Source organism: Vanessa cardui, chromosome 1 (assembly GCF_905220365.1).
Source record: "Vanessa cardui chromosome 1, ilVanCard2.1, whole genome shotgun sequence".
NCBI classification, from domain to species: Eukaryota; Metazoa; Arthropoda; class Insecta; order Lepidoptera; family Nymphalidae; genus Vanessa; species Vanessa cardui.
In genome coordinates this window covers 8,303,373-8,325,907 of record NC_061123.1, presented here as the reverse complement: position 1 = coordinate 8,325,907, position 22,535 = coordinate 8,303,373, and the positions used below count along the sequence as shown (strand labels likewise).

The window sequence follows — 22,535 nt, the reverse complement described above, 5'->3', positions numbered from 1 at the left end:
TATTCAACTGAAAGGAACGAGGAGATTATTATTATGAATTAAGAATTCACAATGTGAATCTGTATTAATTTCGGAGTTAAGGATATTATAGGATATACGCATTTAATGATAAAAAAAATATTAATAAGCTCAATCATATTTATCATATGGAACTCACTGAATGGCACCGACATTCATTGACTAATAATCGTTATTCAACCCAACATTTTACAGGTTACACACATAAATGGGCCTTTGAAACTTATGTTATATTTATTACCAGTTTTGGATAACGCCCCTAAGACAATTCTACTAGTAAGTAAAACGATTTTTTTCTGGAAAATCTAAGAAGTAAATATGTATAATATGTGTGTAGGAGAATCATTGAAGTGAACACTTGGACCTATACATATTCAGTGGATTTCTGCTCTATCGTGCTCTTAACTTTTTCTTCTATCGCTCCTCTCAAAATCGGTAATCATACATTAAACACAAAATTATAAACATCAGCACGATATGGAAGAAAACTGCTAGCCAGATGTTACGCCAGACCCTGTCAGACACGGATTGACTTTGTATGATGTAATAAAGTCACGTCGAACCACCTGCTGAGGTTTGAAGGACATAATTTTAAAGGCAATATCACAACATATTCTTATTGTTCGTATTGAACTCTGTTCCTCCATGCTGTACTTAAGGGTTCCAGGGAACTTAAGGGTGACAGAACTATATATATGTATATATCGTTGAAAAAGCAAATGTCTTTATGTTTTCCTATATATCCGTCGTACATGTCATATTTTCAGAAACTCTGGACTGTAATGACAGCCATCAGAAAGAATTCAAGTATACCATCAAATGTTTTTCATAATAATATCTTTGGTATAAAATTTACTACTATCTGAAATTTATAAATATAATAACGTGTACCTTAATTACAGCTAATTGATTAAGCATTTGTACTTTGTCACACAAAGGACTCAAATAAATGAGAGGATTTTTTTTTGTAACTTTTGCAACAAAAATATTATCACGGAAATTTCTTTAGCTCGTCGTAAGAAGTTAAAGTCATGTCATAAACAAAATCTTTATTCAATTAAAATACTCTTGTCAAAACCTTTTATTTTTTCGAAAATCTACCGTCAGTTTTGAATTAAATATTTAAAAGCTTTATACCTAAACCTGGCCCGTGAGAAGTATTGAAGAAAACAAAAGGAATATTTTCATTATTGACTGCTAACTAGATCACGAACAAACCTACTCATAATATATGGAAAATACTTTATTTTTTTGAAAATACATTTATATCGAACATTTACAAAAATACGTTATTTCGTATTAAGGCGTGTGATGTTCACACATAATAAAAATGGAGTGTCTCTTTGTAATATTAAAATAACCGCTTTTTACTGAATATATTTCTATGTATACACGGTAAATATAGATAAATATTTTTTACTATTTTTGTAGCCAAGTCAGTGTAACTACAGATACAAGGGATATAGCGAATGGAAGGTTGATGAAGCCTTGACCATCATGCTACGACAAGGTAGGTAGAGTAGTAAGAAAAGATGATTTTATAAAAAAAATCTTCAGTGAAGTTCAGACTTCACGTCAATCTTAGCAATTCTGCTAAACTTGCCATTCATGCAATTTATACAACCTTTCTCAACGCAATATTCGGTGGTTTAGAGCTTAGAATTTAGAGCAGTTTAGAGATAATCAGGCTCTATATTTTATTCACGTCTAATATACATGCAATAATTAGTAAATTAATAAAAATATAACGTTTATACACTATAAATACAAAATATTTACTTGCTTTGATAGTTAATACTGAATTGTAAATCGCTTGGTGACAAAGTAATAAAATTTCCTCTTCCCTCGTTAATTTAATATATTTTTATTATTGTATTAATAAAAACCAAATATAAAGGTTAAGATACAAGTTAGGGAAATAAATATTTATCATATGAATATACCTATATCTGCAAAATATAATACTTTTTACATAAAAACTTAAATATTATATTTTTTTATAATCGAAATTATCGATATTCGCCTTTGACGTATCGGCGAAGTTATACGAATGGCAATATGTGATGACATGGCGGTAAAAAACGCAGCCGAATTCTCGTGCATTGACTCCTCGAATGAACCATTTAGCCACGGCGGGCGTGTAGACTGCGAAACACGAAACAAGTTTATATACTGTTTTCATTGTGTATCCGAGTACGAATTTTATTGGCGAGTTCTATATTTTATTAATATAACTCAAAAGAACAATTAATTTAATAGTTAAATGTAAAGTTGTAACTAATCCCTGTTTCATCTCGTACCAATCAGCGGTATGTTAAGTTAGAATATGTTACAAATGACTAATGCATGAGTACGTACTAAAAATGTTGACTTCTATTTTTCATTCCGTTTAGTTCATTAATAAAGGTTTACTCTCCTAAACGCAAGTAAATGTATTTTTATTATAAATTATTTGTTACAACAAACTTAGACGCTTGAAATACAATCTTCTTATCAAGGAGGCATAAGCGGACCGAAAAGTTGTCGCTGTGACTTAAACCATTAATATAAATGTACTTATTACTTTTATTACATTAGCAAGCCTATGGGAAACTGATATGTAGATATAAATTTTGAATTATCTAACAAATGGAGAACCAATTAGGATAAGAGGCTATTAACCAATGGCGTGTAATGGAAACGTCTGGAACACCCACACATACACCATCCGCCAATCACTACATAGCACATGCGCAAGAGTTTGGTCACGAACTGGCCCGAGACTACGATGAGATTATCTTCTCTGTCTAGTGTATCTATAATATAATTCTTATACATATATAGCCTTACGCTATTATATTTATGTAACTGTATAGTTATAAAAGTATAACATTTTAACTTCGTTATTATAGAATAATGGAAATGCTTACTTAATTTGTAGATTATGTGTTGTGTTTTATTTTACCATAGAATAGTAGGTTTAGAAAGGGAAAACAATTTAGAAATTTTAGCTTTGCCGCCTACTATATAGACATCCGGCCAGATGTAGTGATGGTAAATGGATTAAGATCCTGACCATCGAAACTTAGGTGCCCCAGTCACACGATGAGCTACCAAGGTAAAAAGAGCAGACAAGGTGGCTGAATTATACCTAACAGGATACATGAAGCTATTGTTGGTGATGATAATATGAACCCCGTATTTTTCATAGCAAGTCCACACACGCGTAGGTATAATAGTACAGCTTTTTACGTTACGTCACTTCAGAATGTTTATGGATTTTTGTTAAAATACAATATTTTATTTTTTTATAAGCTTAGATGTATGTATCTCACTGTTTTTGTGATTTCTAAATTTTAGTTATAATTTTAAATTTCTTGATATGATAGCAGGCCTATCATATCAAGAAATTGAAAATTTCTAATGTTTGATCAATTTATATCTACATATGTTATGAGTAAGTGTATGTAAAGCAATCGTCGTTTTTTCAGTTACCATAACAATTCTAAAAAAAGAAACGTAACTTTTATCACGTTACTTACAAAAAATGTATTTAAGTTTTAATCAATTATTGAACTCTATAAATTGAATTAAATAAATATCGACATTGATATTCACGTAAGCTGCTGTTTGCGTTTCGTACTTTAGATTTACTTGCATTAAATAAATTATTGTCGCGAGATAAATGGAGCTTCATTAGGATTAATTTGCAATTCTAATTTCCAAAGATTTGTCTTTGTTAGAGAGGAAGGAGCTTTAAATAAATCAGATGCTTTTATTCATTATTGCATTTTATTTTAACGTGGTTTTAATTCTATCACAGGTAAAATATAATTATATCCATATGAACAGCCATTTTTTTTATATTTAATTGTTATTATATTCTTTGTTTATTATTGTTGAAATCACACTAATTACTTTTGCTAATTGTTAGATAATGAGTGTATCGAATAAAAACTGTTATAGTAATAGTGATTGGTTCATTTAAATTTGCAACTAATTATAATTAATGGGTAATATCAGTAGCCTCAAATTCGAAATAAAGTATATTAAAAGCCAAAAATATATTCTATTAAAATCAAAATACAATCACAGATATTTTGAAATCATTAAAATAAGATCTTGAAAGATGCCTCTATTGAGGCAGTATTTATGTGATTAAAAATTACCTTTAAACAACAAAATTAGTAACTTTCACAAATAAATTCGAAGCCTAAACCCATTTTCATAATCTCGTCTGTGCTTTAGATTAAGATTTGGTGAGATGTCTCACTATGACGGGAAGAGCCGCTTTATGTCCGTATGAGTATATTTATTCGTAACGTAGATGTGGCTCAGATCAGACAATATTTATTTAATTCACTGATTTCAGATTTCTTTGTTCAACTTAACGTACAAGTAAAACAATACTTAAGTGTATTTTGTTACTCGTGTTTGAAAATGTCGTGACTGTTGTACAATATGTTTCCAAAATCCAAATGATTTTTGAAGTGATGTATGATTCGATCTCAAAGACTTTTGTAATTATTTTATTAAACGTAGTTATTAGATTAAACTTTACGTTTCATATGTATGTAATTATAATACTAAATAAATGTATAACAGAGGATGATATTTAATATGGAGTTATAAGTTTTAGTGCTACAGTGGCTATGATATTATCTTGTATGAACTATTTATAATCTTGGAGCTTGAGACTTCCTTCTTGATGTTTTTAGTAAAGTGGATATTCTTACAGATGATTTCCAATATGTTTGCAATAAAGTTTTGTATGTTCCTAATAATATAGATCTAGTAGTAAGAAACGGTGACAAACATTATATAGACACGAGAAGCAAAGGTAAACTAATAACACCTAGTTTCCGACTTCGCAAAGTTAATACATCCTTCCTGCTGGTGCACGGTACTCGTTCGTATTCTATAATAAGGTTCAACAGTTACTTTTACCTTGGCCCATTAATAAATTTAAAACTTGTGTCTAAAAACATAGATACCTAAACAAGACATCTCATTCATAAGAAGATTATAGAGATTATAATGATTATAATGATAATTATTTGTAGATACTATTTATTGATTTTTAGGCAGAGTATTTAAAATTTATTTTTACCTTACTGATACACTCTATAATTAAAATGGAAAAGAGTAACTACCGACTTTCTTGTCGATGTATGATGTACATTCGCTTTAATTATTCTTCACTTTTTAAAATTCAACGTTTTAGTATAATCCGTTTTTTTTCTGTTGGAACGCAAATGATAAAGTATGGTTTATTCCTGAGACTTACTGAACTTTTTGAACTGTGTATTCATGCTTCGCCCGACAGTTGGTATGAGTATAATATCGACACGAATCACACCTCGGCAGCAGCACGAATACCTGTAAATCAGAATTAAGAACATTGTAATAGTTAAATTAATAAGTTTTATACGTATGTATGTGCCGATATTATATTACTTCAGATGATTTTTTCCTTTTTTATAAAAAAAAAACTGTTTTGTATGTTCCGCGCGCGTAATTACATTCGCGTTCCTTTACCTATGGGTCTGTGTTACTGAACCATTCATGGAATAAAAGTTTTTTTTGCAAGAGGACGAGTGATTACAAATATTCGCTACGATAATGATACGACTCTTACATCATCTGAATATATATATATATATATATATATATATATATATATATATATATATATATATATATATATATATATATATATATATATATATAGGATAATAAGATTTCTTTCCTTTAGGACATTAGCTTTAATTTCAGATTCGCTATCCAACAAATTATTGTCTATAGGAAAACATGCAACCGATCACAGGTGACGCATATAATTATACCTGTACTATAACTTGGGAGCAAGAGATCAAAATCAAAAGACGCTATGCCACGACAAAGTCCTCCGATCAAAAAAACTATAGAAGATTTGAAGGGATATAAGAATAGCGAAGAATACATTATTCGCTTAAAAAAATAAATTGTCTTCCAAAACTTTTTGAGCCCCATAGAAATGTTGACCCTTACACAGACAGACCGAGGAAAAATCGACGCTTTACAAATGTGGTGTTGGACGTTTACGACGTGGATGATGCTAGAGACTGCACATCAAACAAACTCGAAGGGGCTCAAGGAGCTTAAAATGGAGCACAGACTTTCTGGGATTATTGAATTACGTATCTTTAAGATCCAAATGTTTTGACCAGTGGGTCAACTCAGCTTAATTTTAATCCTTTGTAATAATGTTAAATATATTAAAATTTGCGCAAAAAGCGCGAAATGATAAACATGTTGTAATGTATATGAACAGACACGTCTCAAAGTCAAAGTTGAATTATATAATCACAATTTAAGAAGGGAGTGAGAATTTTATAACAAAAAAGGAGACCGTTGATTTCGGGTCGAATAATTTTTTTGCCAATCGAACCCTCGGATCGTGGTACTCGCGGCGGGCTACAGGGGGCCGAGGTGAGGGGAGAGTGGTACAAAAACTGACCACAATAGGGTTTAGCATAACCGGTCCGTCCGGTCGCAGCCTCCAACGCTATCATCCCGCCATACTTTCTTCTGTCTGATCGACGCGCGATCCGGCTCGAAAATATTTCCTTTGAAAAAAAAACATTTTATACACGCATTTCCTGTAGTTATTAAAATATAATTACTACTAGGTAGTAAATACTTCATACTGACAGTGACAATCAGCTAGTTTATTGTTAAATAAGCTACTTTATTGTTAAATAAGTGTCTTCATTAGAAAATCACTTAGGTATTACCGAAATCAAAGGCTTGAACTTAAACTTGAAATATAACTATGCCTAATCAAACATTTAAGGTTACTGTTAAAGTTAATTTGAACAAAAAGATTTTTGCTATCAAAATATTATAAATAAAAAAAAAATTCAAATTTATCATATATATATCGTATATTTTATTTCAAAGCCGGATCGCGCCTCTTCACCCATAGGACGAGCCGAGCCCATTGCTCTTCATACCAACGCTCCACGGAGCCGACTCGATACTGTCAATTGCATGCTTTTACTATAAACATTAAAGTGGGACATTATTATCCTATTCTCGTCTTTAACTTTCGAAATATAAGGGATAAAATCGTATAAACCCATTGTATGCACAAGGAAAACTTTTAATACAGCTACAAATACTTTTGCCGAGACTAAGTAAATGCTTACTAAATATTGTTTTATACGTCGACTGTATAAATGAAAATTATTTTAAGGTAACGCCGAATTAAAAACGTACATTTAACTTTCAACAATACCTAATTAAGCATATAGGTAATTATTATTTCAATTCTAGCATCATATATATCTACATACATATGTACATAAAGAGACGTTGACGATACGAATGAAATGGGCAAGTTGTTAGAACTTGTGCTTACCAATAACTACTTGTCCAAGCTTAGGCAAGCATATCTGAATTTCCATGTACTTAATTTATCTGTATAATTCATCTCGTGCTCGACGGTCGAAAGTGAACACCGCAAGAAAACAAGCATGCTAGTCTGATTTCAAATTCTTCTAGAGCTGTAATTAGCTACACTTTTAAGGGAAGAAGGCCTTAGCTCGACAGTGTAACAATTACAGGTTGTTACTGTAGCAAAATTAAACTATATCCCATGCCAACCTCTCAGCGTTGAAAGATATGACGCTCACAAAATAGTGTTGGAAAAATTTGAATAATGTGAAAAACCACTACTAATAGATGCGTCTCCTATTTCAAAATTGCTATAGGAGAAAGAAAATCAATTTAAATCACATACAACACAAAGTCATGTATGTCTGGTCAAATACCATAGATTCTGCAACAACTTTTTTGTTTCGGACATGTTTCAGTTAAATAAAAATGCCTTTGTATGTCTTTATACATCTCAAATATGTCTCACTTATCAACTGAAACTAACCTGTAAAACTAACTAACTTGACTTGAAGATCCATTTGTCCACAAGACTAGATATAAATTTTTATCCAAAAAAAATTAAACATTGCTTTGTCCATCTTCTACGAATACCGATTCAAATAAAATAAAATACACACATAATAAAATACATACAGTAAAGAAAATCTTATAAGGAGAAAATCTTAACCTTTTGTTATTGAATTATTATACAAATCAAATCAGTTTATTCAAGTAAACTTCACAAAGAAGCGTTTTTGAATCGTCAACAATTAAATAATACCTTAAATTAAATACTACAAGTACTAGTACAAACGTAATTCCTTTTTTTTTTCAATTTTATACAAATTTACTTTCTTTCTACGTCTAAATATTATTACCTTTAAGACAAAGGTTATTGAGAAAAGCTTAACAATTATATTATTGATAAATATATCACGGACACTTTAAGCCTTTTAAGTAGAGAATAAAACAAAAATACTTGAAAACTATTATTGATATTAGACTTCAAAATTATATGTGTATTTTTTATAAATTTCTATTGGAACACATTATTTCCGTCTATAACATAATATACTGTACTACTTTTAGAAAATTTGGTGAAGAACATTATTTGATTAAGACAAAACACACTACAAGTTGTATATCATATAAACATTGAAAACAAAGTATTTTTCCTGCAATATAATAGCAGAAATGAAATAAATGAATAGATACCATAAATGTATAAACTTTAAATTAAACTACTTTCATTATTACGTACCAGCGCCCTCTTTTGTTGAGTAGCTATACTTCAATAGAGTAAAATTTTTTCAAAGTGCAATTGAACTTTTTACAACATTAAAAATACTTTCATATTTAAATACCTGTACAATAATTTTAATCGAATAATAAAATTAAAAAAATAATAACGCAAAGTAATGAAAAGTTAAGTAATAAAAAGTCTATGGATGTACCTATTTCTTGCTCGTTTTACGTTTTAGCATAAACAACAGAGTTGAAATTAAAAATTACAATCAATGACGGCTCATGGAAGGTGGGACATCTGACTTTTTGTCAAAAATGCTTTTTTGACGTGATTTGCCGATAAAATAATTTGAAATAATACATTTTTATAAACATGGGTGGTTCTCAAAGCGTTAGAAAATTGAGTGTTGACAATGAAAATGCCATACAAGTATCTCAAGAAGCCTTAGATCGCATACAAGCGCAGTTAAACGCTAAAGTAACTAAATTTCCACATTACATAATTTACATCAATGTCATGTATTTAAAACAAAATATAAACCTCAATATGTATAAGTAGTAACTGAGCGTAGTCACATATAACATTTTCTTTAATGATTACTTTATAATTTTATGAGTGCATAGGTTAGAGTATATTAAGCAAATTATTAAAAAATTTTTTTTTTCATTAAATATATATTTTTTTTACAAAAGATATATGTATTTATTAAAGCATAAATCTACTCTGAATTACTAATAAACCCTGGGGTTTATATTGTACTTTATAACTACAATTTAATTTTAGCAAGCTGAACAGCCTACACCTCGACCTCAATATGCCCCTCCTCCTTATTATGATACACATAAACAAAACGAATATGCAGCTGAAGAAGCATATTGGGCTCGACGTATAGAAAACTTAAAACGTGCCCATGAAAAGATTAATAGTGGTATGCATTTGGAATACCAAAAAACACTTAAAGAAGCCAATGATTTGTTTGATCTAGTTCAAGCCGACAAAGTTGTTAATAAGTTGCCACCTTGTCAGCAGGAAAAAGGAAAGGTAATATAATTAAATAAAATTGAAAGTTTTACTGCTTTATTATTAAATTTAATTATCTCAATCTTGATAAAAAGTTCCATTTTTAATTGTACCTTAGTATATAAACTATGCGTAGCTATAGTAGAGAGTACATTCTCATTAATTTAGTGAAATTATGATTCAAAAGTGTTTTGACCAGCCTATTTGAATAATAAATATTTTGGTTTTTATGATATAATATAAAATTTAGAATTATAAAGGGTCTTGATTGAGTGTTAAAATTCATGTTTTATGCAGTTTATGTCTAAAAAATATGTGTAAATTCATAATAAAAGGGGTATATACAATTTATATTTCATTAATAATCAAATTATGTAATGCTTTAAACAAAACAGTAAAATTCTTTCAGTTACATGTAGTTCAGAAATTCTAGTAAGAAATTTACCAATACTTTTTGCCAAAAATACTAAAACATGTAACTGTTAATACGGGATAAATTAACATTGGCATTAACATTATTAAATTAGTATTTGAAACAATACAGTTTTGTTTTGTGGAAAAAATAAAAATTTAATAAATATGAGAAGAAGGAAAGCTGTCTTCCTAATTTCACCAACTTTTAAAACATATATCGAGAATAGTCATCATATTTCTTGTTACTAAATTGAATTAAATTTAGACAAGACATTTATGCATGATTTATATTGTTATACATTTATGTAGATTATGGTATAAATTCTCTAATTATTTTGTTTTTTATTTATAAAATATGTATTTGTTAAATTGGTTAAAAATGATTTTATTTCAACTTTTCTGAACACCGTTTCAAAATATTTTTAACATGTTTCTTAAGTACCAATATTAAAAATATCTTTTACAGAATAAACTAACTGAAATTTTATACTGATAAGCCAATTAAACATATTTTCCGACAAAACTATAATATATTTGTGAAGCAAAAATAGTACTTATGCTAATAATTTATAAAATATTACATTGAAGGTTTTCTTAATACAAAATATATTTTTCAGATGCTTGAGTGTTACAGCTCAAATCCTGACAAGTCACTTCTGTGTTCAGTGCTAGTGAATGAATTTAATGACTGTGTATGCAGAAGCAGAATTGCTGCAGTTTCGGCGTCATCCTGAGCTATAGGACTTGTATATAAATTCTAGAAAAGGGTCAAAAACCATGCAATTTGTTTCAACCACTTTCATTGCCAGAGGCCCAGTGAAGTAGTTACTAATATTATTGCTGTATGAATAAATTGTTAATCTAAAGTGTGTTATAATTATTTACAAGCTTTTTTCAGCTTAATGTTAGTTTGCTTAGGGCAAAATTCTTATTAGCTACATTTAAACAATCTTCTTATTCTACAGATTTAAAATTAAACATTTTGGATTAGTTTCAATCACAATCAGTCACACATCATAGGTGAATAATGAATAGAATTTTATAAAGTAATACTTTGTTTTTAAAATAGGTTAGCTTAAATATGTTAAGATTGGTTAATTAATTGCCACAGATTATTTTAAGATAAATAAATTCTCATTAATGCATCCAGAGAGAACCAACAAAGAGGACAGAATCACCATGATAACTATTACCATAGCAACAATGTCACTGATAACATAAAAAATACCTGTATCTGAGATCATAGTTTATTTAACATTCATCAGTATACAGATACAATGGCAGCACAAGAAAAAGATAATTGTGCTGAAGAGAAAAAAAGACGAGTGCCTCTTTATCCAGGATTTCCCGAACTTGCTAGATCTGATGTCAGCATATACCCATCGTATACCAAGCTAGCTTTAGCTTAGTAAGTAGAATTAAGTAAGCGACTTATTGTAGTATAAGTTTTTCTAAAACTTAAAACAAACATACAGAATTCTAATATAAAAGAGTTGAATGTTATTATAAATAATATAATAGAAGTTGTAGACTATGTACAACCTAAAACTTTATTATTTTTATTTTCAAACAATCAATCTAGAAAAAATAATCAGCAATCACCTCTTAATGATGATAATATACAAAAGGTATTTCAGAGAAACTATGTATTTAAGATTCTTCATAAGATGCTTAAAGCAAATTCGCGACTATTTGTACTATTTATACTATTAGAATTTAGTTAAACCTTTTTTTGAATTGCTAATTCTGAATATACATACTAGGTAAAGTGTAGTGTAGTGTTTTTAGAACTAAGTATAGACTAAATATTGCTTTTTTTTAGTCGCGTTGTTTGTCGTCATCGTTACCATTGGGCGAAGGTTGATCAACGTCGGCAATTTATGAATGAACTACACAGCTTTGAAAAGTTACAAGCAAATGCCTTGGATGGAGTTCGAGTTCACCGAGAATTTTCTCAGGGCATCTTATCACATAAAATACCTCCAAGACGCTATATACAAAAGCTCACCCCTGATCCATTAACTTCTCACCAAAGAATGAGGATTGAAGAAATTATTAGTGGACAAGCAAATTTTAGCCAGAAGTAAATTTTCATCAATAATGTAGATCTCGATAAAAGTGATTCTGGTATACATCATCCCAATAAAATTTGATAGGACTCTTAATATTGGATATCAACAAATGAAAAAACAATATAGGACTCATGGAGGATCATAAGTAATGATACATGGATTATACAGAAAACTCATAAAAAAATGATATATGATGCATGAATAATCTACCAAATAATATCAATACACAATCATAGTTTAATTGTTAATAATAACAGCCATACAATAAATCCAATTTTAACTGTATATGTATGATCAAGTAAAATTATAATTTCTTATAAACATCATTTATTATTGTAACCATACATTCAAAGAAAACATTTAAATTTATTCTCCTTCAATCATCACTTTTATCATTCGCTAACATTTTTCTCTTTTTTAACTTCTTGCTCTTCTCAACGTTATTTTGCAAGTAATGTGCTTCTTTCTTTGCTTGTGATATTTCTGCTCTTAATCTCTGTTTCATTGCAGCTCTCTCATAAGCTAGCCTTTCACTTAAATGTATCCATTTAAACCTGGGAATGTACTTAATATTCCATATCATATCATAGTAGCGGGACTTTTTTCGTGAGCCGATTTGTGTGTTGTTAAGATTTGCTGCTACAGATTTAGCAATTTTCTTCTTTTCGAATTCAACCCAACCTTCACTAAATAAATTTGGCACACGTTTTCTTTTTTCGCCTGGCTCTAGAAAGAAACACAATTTTAAGATTTACTTTAAAATGAAGGATTAAAATGAAAAGTATTCTATAACCTTAAATTACTTACTAGCGCTTGACTGTAAGTATATTCTTTTGACATCACCATACTGACTAAAAATCTCTCTGATTTTTGCAACGTTCATGTATGGAGGAATTGTTGACAAGTAAATAATACCACGTTTTCTTGTTTTCTTTTTTGCTGGTAATTTATCGTTTCCCGGAATATCGTCTACGCTGTTTTCTATATCAGAAGTACAGTCTGAACCATTTTCGGGTACTCGCTCCATATCTATTAAAGGCATTACTTAATAATTCCTCTACAATATGCAACGAAACTATAAACCGTTTTTTTATAATATTATAAAAAAAATACCTAAAAGTCCAGGAAAAACCATGTGATTTGTGATATGATCGACAATTAAAGTAAATAATACATCATATACGTTGTGAGTTGTGACATCTTGTTTTTTTTTTTGGTATTTAGGCAAAGCCAAGTTCCATACAGAATAATTTATATTTTATCTGTTTTTTTTTTTCAATAAATCAGAAAACAGTCGATCATCATTGGTAAATGAAAATGATGAATAAATTTTAGTATTTGACTCTTTTTATTAAATGCCTCTGTTGCCAAATTTAAATAATTGTTAAAAAACCCTTGTGTGCGGAAGGTTATTTAAATACAATTATCCTATCACCTAATAAGTAATAACTATTTCTTTTGATATTGAATATTTGTAAACAATAAAATTGAGAAATAAAGACAGAGTTTCTTTCGTCTGAGCAGACTCAGGGCACATATTATTTTACCAATGTCACGTAGAAGAACTTAAATAAATCCAACAGTATAAAACAAACTGTTACTTTTTTAAAAAAAATAAGATACTACTATCTTCTAAAATTGCTATTTAAGCACATTTTAATAACGCAACACTATAAAATTTAAATATCGATATCGATAAATAACACTAGTTTTTACATACAGATCCGTCAGTGAGAAGAATGATTGCAATTTGTTACTCGACTCGGGAGTCGGGACCGAATAGACTTATGTAGTACTATGTATCAGCGTTGCATAACTATCGATAGTTGACCTCGAAAACTATTCAGGAAAACGAATAAAGAAGTAGAAAATAGAAAAACAGAAACAGCTCGAAAAATCGAAAATACGTGCACAGACTGTGCTATCATATACAAATTCTTTTGAAAATCATTCGAGAAATGAGTATTTTTCGCACCTATTACATGAAACATTAAAATATATTTTTGTTCCTTTATTTATGATTATTATAATTTATGTTGATTTATTTATATTTTTATTTCTTATTGTTTTTCAGTTTTGTTTTTGTTTTTTTTGTATATACTCCTATTTTTTTCTATTAATACAATTTACCAAAATTGTATTCGCTATAAAGATTTTTACTACACTGCCACTCTCCTTCTAAATACTTACTATTTTTCGCAATTTAAATATTCTAATCGCTTAATTCACGATAACATTGTAAAGAAGTTGCATTGTAATGCCACGCTCCTCTTTAAAGCTCTTTTAATGTTACGAGTATTTATAATGTTTAGTCATAAATAGAAAAACAAAAAATATTGACATTAGAATTACGTAGGGCTGCCGTTGAGGATGCAGAATGAAACCGAACGAATTTAACTTATACGTTTATTTAAATAATTTAATTTAACAATTAATTATTTCTAATTTATAATATACGTGACAGTCTGTTCGATGTTAGAACAAAAAGTGAAGTTCTGTAGTCTGAATTACATATTTATATACGAAATCGGTAAATCACTGAATGGTCCCCACGGTATGGTGATTCTTGGTAGCGCTCGATGTTCGGGAGGTCTTGCGAAACAAAGCAGCGACGCTGGCAACAGGTGGTAGCTTCAAGGAATGCATGGTGTGATTATTTCTCACGGTATGGTAATTCTTGGTAGCGCTCGATGTTCGGGAGGTCTTGCGATTATTTCTTAACAACTCCCTCCGCAGGATCAGCAGCTATTTGGAGACTTTTGTCGAAAATAGTGCTGATAGAGACATAGGATCTCTGGGGCTGTCCTGGACTTCTTGTGTTCTGGTTGCCTCATTGTCCTTCTGGTTGGTATTTCTTAAATGCATACATTTGCGACGAATGAGGACGATGCTAATAGTGAGTACTGATGCACCGATGAGTAGGTAGACAGGTATAGTCGTGTGATAGAGCGTGTCTAAGTTCGACAATTCCAAAGTCACTGGTTCTTGAGAGGCAATCCTGGTATTGGTTGAATGTAAGTGAGTCAAATCTATACTGTTCAATTTCAAGATGTTCTTCGCTGTCGCTTTGTATGGATCTTCATTACTATATTCTATATTCAACATTTTCAAAACTTGTCCTTTTACTTGATCATGGTGGTTAGTGATGGTGAAGATGGACGTTTGTAGAGCACACCCTTTAGGTATTTCAGCTAGATAGCTTCCGAGAAGGTTTTTGTATTGATCTTGAGAACAGGTTAAATGAACTTTCGTTAAGTTGGGAAAGCTCAGAACATAGTGACGATCATCCAATTGTTCCATGGCTTGAGAAGATAAGATTACTGGAGTAACCCGACAGGTTTCATGGATATGTTGCTGGAGTATAAGATGTTGAATGCAGCTCGTTTGCTCTCCATAGTGTCGGTTTAAGTTGTCCTCGCAAAGATGACCGTGACTGTACTTCGGACATTCTGTCTCTATATACAGTAGATCTTTCTCGTTAATTGCTACGTATGGATAGGTAGGGATTATAATTTTATCATTACTATTAGGGGCTAAGGACAATTTGTAAAGGATGTAGTTATTGGGATTCATGATTGGAAACTTAATTACCAAGATTATATCATTATCTTTATAATAATATCCTAATCTTAATAGATCTAAATATTCCCTAAAATTAATATCTAGCACTACATTTGAATTGTATAAACCTTTTAGTTTATTTAACATAACTATATAAGTGTCGTAATCGAGAACGGAATAATGGATGCTTTTAGCTCTTATGAATGCCAATAGATTCTGTAGTTTTGACAACTCTTGTGACAAATTGTCTATGTCATCACCTAGTATTGTAAGTAGCTGGGCTAAATGAAAATACTTAATTGCATCTTCTTCTTTCCTAACATCATTATCTAAGATGGTTTTAATAATGTTCTCTATTTTCCTCTGGTTTTCTACTATCCTATCTGTAACATTTGAACTCTGAGATGCCCACTGCTTGCTTAAACTTATTTGATGATTTATTTCAATGGCTAAGTTATTTTCGTTCTTTTGTAGAATAGCAATGGCATTTTCGTACTTTAGTGCGTCCGTATAATCTAAATTTCCGGAGATTAGGTACCCGTTTCAGGCGCGACTTGGGTACGGGTCCTCTCTTTCTCTTTGTATAAATATGTATAGGTAAATCTGTTACAACCGTATCGTTCGTATAGCGGGCAGCTAATTTCTGTCTATTAGCTAGGGGATTTCTGACATAGATTCGTTGATCAGGTGCATATGTTTTATTTTTTATGCCATTTCTATTAATGTTCTCGGTTATTTCAGTACGACGCTGAAGGGCGGTTTCATTAATGATTTCGTATACCTTTAACATTCGCTTACGGTGATCTAGTATATATTCCTGCAATAGGTGCTCTGTTAAATAAGGATCGTAATAATCGGCATATTCATCGTATATAGAATTGTCAATGAAACTATTGTAATTTACTTCTTTAGATTTAAAGTAGTTCGTAGGGGGTGGGTTCCCGGATTTTGAACCTTGCGATAAAATAGCTAAATCGTTATATAGAGCGGTCTCATCTCGTTGGTCCGCGAAGTTGTTCACTAAAGCAGTTCGAATGCCTTGCCAGTCGGATGGAATCCCATTAGAATTAATTAAGCGAGCAGCAGAGCCTGTTACTTTGTTAAGAATTCCGTTGAGAAGAGCACACCTACTTAATTCACTACTACTATCACTACAAAACTGTCCTACCAATTGATCACATAATTTTAAAAATCTAGTAAGTACATTTGGGTTCCCGTCGAACTCGGGTACCAACCTTAAGGCTTTATAAATGGTGTCTAACTCAGACATTTCCGTTTGTTCTTCTATACTACTTAGACTAATATCTCTTCTATTATCTACGAAAGTTTGCCTACTACTAATAACTATCCTAGGTTCCTTCGATTTTCTTAAATGAAAAATCTTGGCAAATTTTATTAACACACAGGTTAGTTAGGCTAGGATTGAGCAACCACTAAAAAGAATCTAGTGTACTCACATGAACATGTTTCGGTCTCTCTGCGTTATCGATGTCTGGATACCTCTCGTGCAGCACTACTCGTAGATTCGGATGCTACGGATGCAGCAGCTAGACAAGCTACGGCGGGGCTTCACGCGATTACGGAAATCTTCTACGCGAAACGTTCCGCGAGCATCCTACCGACTGCGCCAATTACGTAGGGCTGCCGTTGAGGATGCAGAATGAAACCGAACGAATTTAACTTATACGTTTATTTAAATAATTTAATTTAACAATTAATTATTTCTAATTTATAATATACGTGACAGTCTGTTCGATGTTAGAACAAAAAGTGAAGTTCTGTAGTCTGAATTACATATTTATATACGAAATCGGTAAATCACTGAATGGTCCCCACGGTATGGTGATTCTTGGTAGCGCTCGATGTTCGGGAGGTCTTGCGAAACAAAGCAGCGACGCTGGCAACAGGTGGTAGCTTCAAGGAATGCATGGTGTGATTATTTCTCACGGTATGGTAATTCTTGGTAGCGCTCGATGTTCGGGAGGTCTTGCGATTATTTCTTAACATTAGTAACATTATTTACATTTAAAATTTTTCATTATAACTTTTTATGTGTAAAATGTTTTAATGTTAAAAACAAATATAAGGATAAATATAATTTCATTTATTGAAATAAACACTATATTTGACGTACTAAAAAATTTAACTTGAGAAAGTAATATCGGAAATTTTTGGCTATCGATAGCACAAAACTATCGATACTTAAGTTAAAAGTAATGGTTTTTGCAAAACTATCGATAGTAGCAATATTGTTGCTCATGGGGAGCTATCGATAGTATCGATTATATGAACCCGTGACAGTACTATCGATAGTATCGTTTGCACGTTAACTATCGATAGTGGACTATCGATATTCAACACTACTTTGTATGTAGGTATATGTAGGTATTGAAAAAGATTAAATCATGATCTTGTAGTTTCCTACTTTCTCCCCCAAAAATTGACTGTTATTATTCTTAATCTTGGAAGCAGCAATATTTATTTTATTTAATATTTGTAGGTTTACTGAGTTATTATTTTTATTTGTCATTATGATGAGTTGCTCAGATGTCTCAACGACGATGATAAACTTAAGCAGGTTTCTAATTAGTAAATAATAAAAATAAAACAATCGATGTACTATTGACGCGGTTATACGTAGGTTCTATGGTAAAAAATACCTCTTGTGCCAAATGCCAATTTGATTTCAGTTAAACACGAATGATATTCTGTGATAAATTACCCAAAACGGGGACACTTGCAGGAATTTGTATCTACTTCATTTAGTCTAATGTAACTTAAATTCACTTGAAAACGAGAAGTTATCTAAAGAATTAATGAAAAGTTTAGAGTATGGAGTGCATAAACAAAAATAACAATAGGGTAAATAAATTTGTTCTGCCTAATTATTCAAATAACATAATTCGATTGGGACAAATTCTACATATTATATAAATATCAATTAATAATTAGTGTTCGTTATCAATGCTGTTGAAATGTTCTTTAATTAACTTAGATTATGCTTACCAAAGAGATATGTGTGTACCTAACATATTAAAATGACGTGTTGAAATACATGTTCACATATGAATCATTTTTCAAGATTTTATATATATACGAACAAATTAATTTAATCAAAAATTAAAGTTTAACGTTTAGTTTACATTAATTTATTTATAAATGTTAAGTAAGATTTAAATATTTATGGATAAGTGAAATCAATTTTTTAATGTAGGGAAGTAGACAAAATAAAACGACATAATTTATTGTGAATATTCCAGAATATAATGTGTAACAATAGTACAACTTACAATCAGTCACATTGGAGACCAAGCTTTCATTACATGGTATACCAGACATAACTGACGAGAAAATAAAAAGAAAGACAGACAATTGCAAGAACAAAAGCCAACTCCATTAAGGGAGAAATAAAGAAAAGATTAAGACTAACTTAAATCAAACTTCTTGGTCAATATAGAAAGTCAAAATTGCTTTTAAACAGAACTGTTTCATATAATATAGAAATGTTGAGAGTTGCTTTGTTTTTGTTTGCAGATATGCACTTCCAATATGTTATAGTATAAGTATAAGTTGGAAAAGTGCACTCTACATTTTTATTTATTTTTCAATTTTTATTTATATATTTTTTTATGATCGGGACTCTTATAATTATACATATAAAGATGTTCAAAGCATAAAATAAACAAGAATACAGCAAAATAAAACACCATCATTGTGTCAAATCGACTAACTTAATCCTTCTTTGTGGCTTGCTGTTTAGCTTGGTGAGCTTGCAAAACAGCAACAGCCTCATCTACCTTTGCCTTAAGGGATTCTGCATGCTCTAGCATGTGAAGCAGTTCTGAGTTGTCAATTTCTAAAAGCATACCAGTTATTTTACCCGCCAAGTCGGGATGCATTCGTTGAATAAGAGGGAAGAGTCGTTCACCCAGCATTTGTTTTTGTTCCTGAAGTGGGGCTGCTGCTAACATAGTAGAAGTTAATGGTTCCTGACCTTGGATGTGTACAGCTGGCTGAGGAGCAGGAGGATTGCGCATATTTGAAGTGTATTTATAACCTGCTGAACGACCACTAGTAACGAGTGGTGCACGAATGGTTGAAGCAGCAGCTACACCTTGCTGTCCTGTGATTGGTCTGGCTCCTAATGATGTGCGTAGAGCAGTTTGAGTTGGACCTCGCGGCGCAGGGCGGAAGGGAGGTTGCATATTAGGATAAGCAGAAGCAGCAGCCTGAGTACTTGGTCTAACAGAAGGCTGAGCAGTCCATCTTGTTGAAGGACGTATTTGGGTCATTTGGGCGGGACCATAGAATCTTTGAGCAGGAGGAATAGTTGGTACAAAGTAACCACCTGCACTACCTGGTTGGAATATTTGGCCCATTTGTTGCATTCTCATACTTGCCATACGTTGCATATACTGAGAAGTCAGGTGAGCTTTACGATCTTCTTTACGTTGAGCCAAAGCAACATAAAGTGGTTTTGTTCCAACAATTCTTCCATTCATTTCGGTGACAGCTTTGGTTGCCTCTTCGGGAGAAGAGAAACATACAAATCCAAATCCTTTGCTGCGACCATCTTCTAGCATTACCTAAAATAATTATCTTGAGTTTAAAAAAAGCAATAGTTCATATGGCTATTTAAAACCTTACTTTAATAAAAAAGGAAAAATTTAGATTAATTTATCTTATAATTAATAATCTTACCTTAGCTGAAGTTATGGTACCAAATGGTGCAAATTCTTTGCGCAACCTTTCATCATCAATAGTGTCATCCAAGTTCTTTACATACAAATTGACTCCTTGATAACGAGTCAATCGCTCCGATTTCAACTGTTCAAATTTGCGTTTTAATTCTTTTTGGCGTTCTGCCTTTTTCTGAGCACGGCCTACGTATAGTGGTTTACCTTCTACTAATTCTTTACCATTTAGCTCTAGACATGCCCTCTCAGCTGCATCTGGGTCTTCAAATGCTACAAATCCAAATCCTCTGGAGGATCCATCTTCTTTATACATCACTTTATGGCTTGTTATTCGGCCATACTTCTCAAACATATCCCTCAATAACTCATCAGAGAAGTCTTCTCCAAAGTTTTTGACGTAAACATTTGTGAACAATTTAGCTTTCTCTCCAAGTTCCTTTTCGCGTTCTTTGCGTGGTATGAACCTACCGACGTAAACTTTTTTACCATTCAAAAGCATGCCATTTACTTTCTCAATAGATTTATTAGCCGCCTCTTCAGTTTCAAAATGAACAAAACCATAACCTTTGGAACCACCATTTTCATCTTGAGCTACTTTACAGCTCAAAATATTGCCAAAAGCTGAGAAAGTATCATACATAGCCTTATTATTTATCATTTTATCTAGATTTTTAATAAAAACATTTCCAACGCCAGACTTGCGCAGAGATGGATCACGTTGAGACCACATAATTCTAATAGGTCTGCCCTTGATCATATCAAAATTCATAGTATCCAAAGCTCTTTCCGCTGAAACAAACATTTGACATGAAATAACTGACGATATACATCGAAACATATCATAATGGATATACTAAAATTTATGTTGGAATAACTTGAATTGCTACTAATGTGGCATATAGAAGTTTTTTAATTTACACAACATACTGTGGAAAACACATTATAAGAACCGTCAAGGCCAGTCACCGCTTACCTGAATTTTAGAAAGTATAAAATACATATCTAACATAAATTACGTATAGAGTAAAAGAATTCCAGAAATCATTAACTAAATTTCTAAATAGATTAGGATATCAAGTTTAAAAAATTAAACTCGTGCTTAAATTAGTATATTTTTAGACAGATGTGCATAACCTAAACTTTTTCGTTAAAAACTGATAAACAAAATTAAATTGGAAACTTACCATCAATAGGCTGCTGAAAATTTACGTAAGCGTAACCTAGAGATCTACGTGTTATCATATCTCTACACACGCGAATGGAGAGAACCGGACCAGCAGTAGAAAATTTTTCAAACAACATGGCCTCAGTTATGTCCGAGTGTAAATCTCCAACATACAGCGAAGCCATGGGATAGCTTGGCGGTCCAGGATTCATTTTGATGTATTTAGTAGGACCGTATTATAAAAATCATCAATTAACAGTAAAAAGCTGCTTCACTTTCTCTTCACGATTTCCTATCGCATTCCTTAGACCACGTTGCACGCTTACGTACACTAAATTAAAAACAAGTGCTTCCCGTTATTTTTTAAATATTTTTTCTATTTTTTTGGATTTTTGTTAATTTTATAATTTTTTTTTATATTTTACAAGAATATTTCACGAAATTCTGAGGATTGTGTGACCTATTTCTGAGGGACCACACAACCTCACGTGAACACACCTTGCTCACCAAAGGAAAGGTGACGTTTGTGATTTGTGATTTGTAAAAGACAAAAAACAAGATGGCGCAGATTGTGTGGTAGCTAGAAAAAATATGGCGTAATATTATCATTAAGTGCTATGACTTTTATCAGCTGAAGTAATTCTTGCAAAAGACGTTTTATTAATCATTTTTAACTGACAAAAGGATAATATAATTCGTTGTTATGCACATATAGTACATACATTACTTCATATTATTGTTACACGCCAAAAATTATTATATATCTCTGGTTTTACCAGACTATCAATAAATAATAAAAGCTTCACCAAATACAGGTTTAATAAATCTAAGGAATTCCTAAAGAATTCCGAAAATTGTCTATATTGATTGCTACAATATTTTTTCATTGTTATTGGTTGTAACAGTCTTGGAAGACTGTAGTGTATTTCAAATATATCAACGAA

At 31.3% G+C, this 22,535-nt stretch overlaps 4 protein-coding genes across 4 annotated transcripts; 2 read left to right on the top strand and 2 right to left on the bottom strand.

Annotated features, from left to right (window-relative positions):
* Positions 1 to 8,892: 8,892 nt before the first annotated feature.
* LOC124530402 lies at positions 8,893 to 10,962 on the top strand. Its single transcript, XM_047104569.1, has 3 exons — positions 8,893 to 9,139; positions 9,446 to 9,703; positions 10,714 to 10,962. Exons 1-3 carry the CDS (start codon positions 9,035 to 9,037, stop codon positions 10,828 to 10,830), a joined length of 480 nt encoding a protein of 159 aa, XP_046960525.1. The 5' UTR covers positions 8,893 to 9,034; the 3' UTR covers positions 10,831 to 10,962.
* A 126-nt stretch (positions 10,963 to 11,088) lies between these two features.
* Positions 11,089 to 12,199, top strand: LOC124530411. The gene is made up of 2 exons (XM_047104580.1): positions 11,089 to 11,504; positions 11,919 to 12,199. Exons 1-2 carry the CDS (start codon positions 11,374 to 11,376, stop codon positions 12,181 to 12,183), a joined length of 396 nt encoding a protein of 131 aa, XP_046960536.1. The 5' UTR covers positions 11,089 to 11,373; the 3' UTR covers positions 12,184 to 12,199.
* Positions 12,200 to 12,478: 279 nt separating this feature from the next.
* Positions 12,479 to 13,428, bottom strand: LOC124530395 (pre-rRNA-processing protein esf2-like). Its single transcript, XM_047104556.1, has 3 exons — positions 13,282 to 13,428; positions 12,976 to 13,197; positions 12,479 to 12,894 (listed from the first exon to the last, which is right to left on the bottom strand). Exons 1-3 carry the CDS (start codon positions 13,301 to 13,303, stop codon positions 12,545 to 12,547), a joined length of 594 nt encoding a protein of 197 aa, XP_046960512.1. The 5' UTR covers positions 13,304 to 13,428; the 3' UTR covers positions 12,479 to 12,544.
* Positions 13,429 to 18,970: 5,542 nt separating this feature from the next.
* LOC124530876 (polyadenylate-binding protein 1) lies at positions 18,971 to 22,121 on the bottom strand. Its single transcript, XM_047105268.1, has 3 exons — positions 21,611 to 22,121; positions 20,431 to 21,215; positions 18,971 to 20,315 (listed from the first exon to the last, which is right to left on the bottom strand). The coding sequence occupies exons 1-3, from the start codon at positions 21,801 to 21,803 to the stop codon at positions 19,461 to 19,463; spliced, it is 1,833 nt and encodes a 610-aa protein (XP_046961224.1). The 5' UTR covers positions 21,804 to 22,121; the 3' UTR covers positions 18,971 to 19,460.
* Between the last annotated feature and the right edge of the window lie 414 nt (positions 22,122 to 22,535).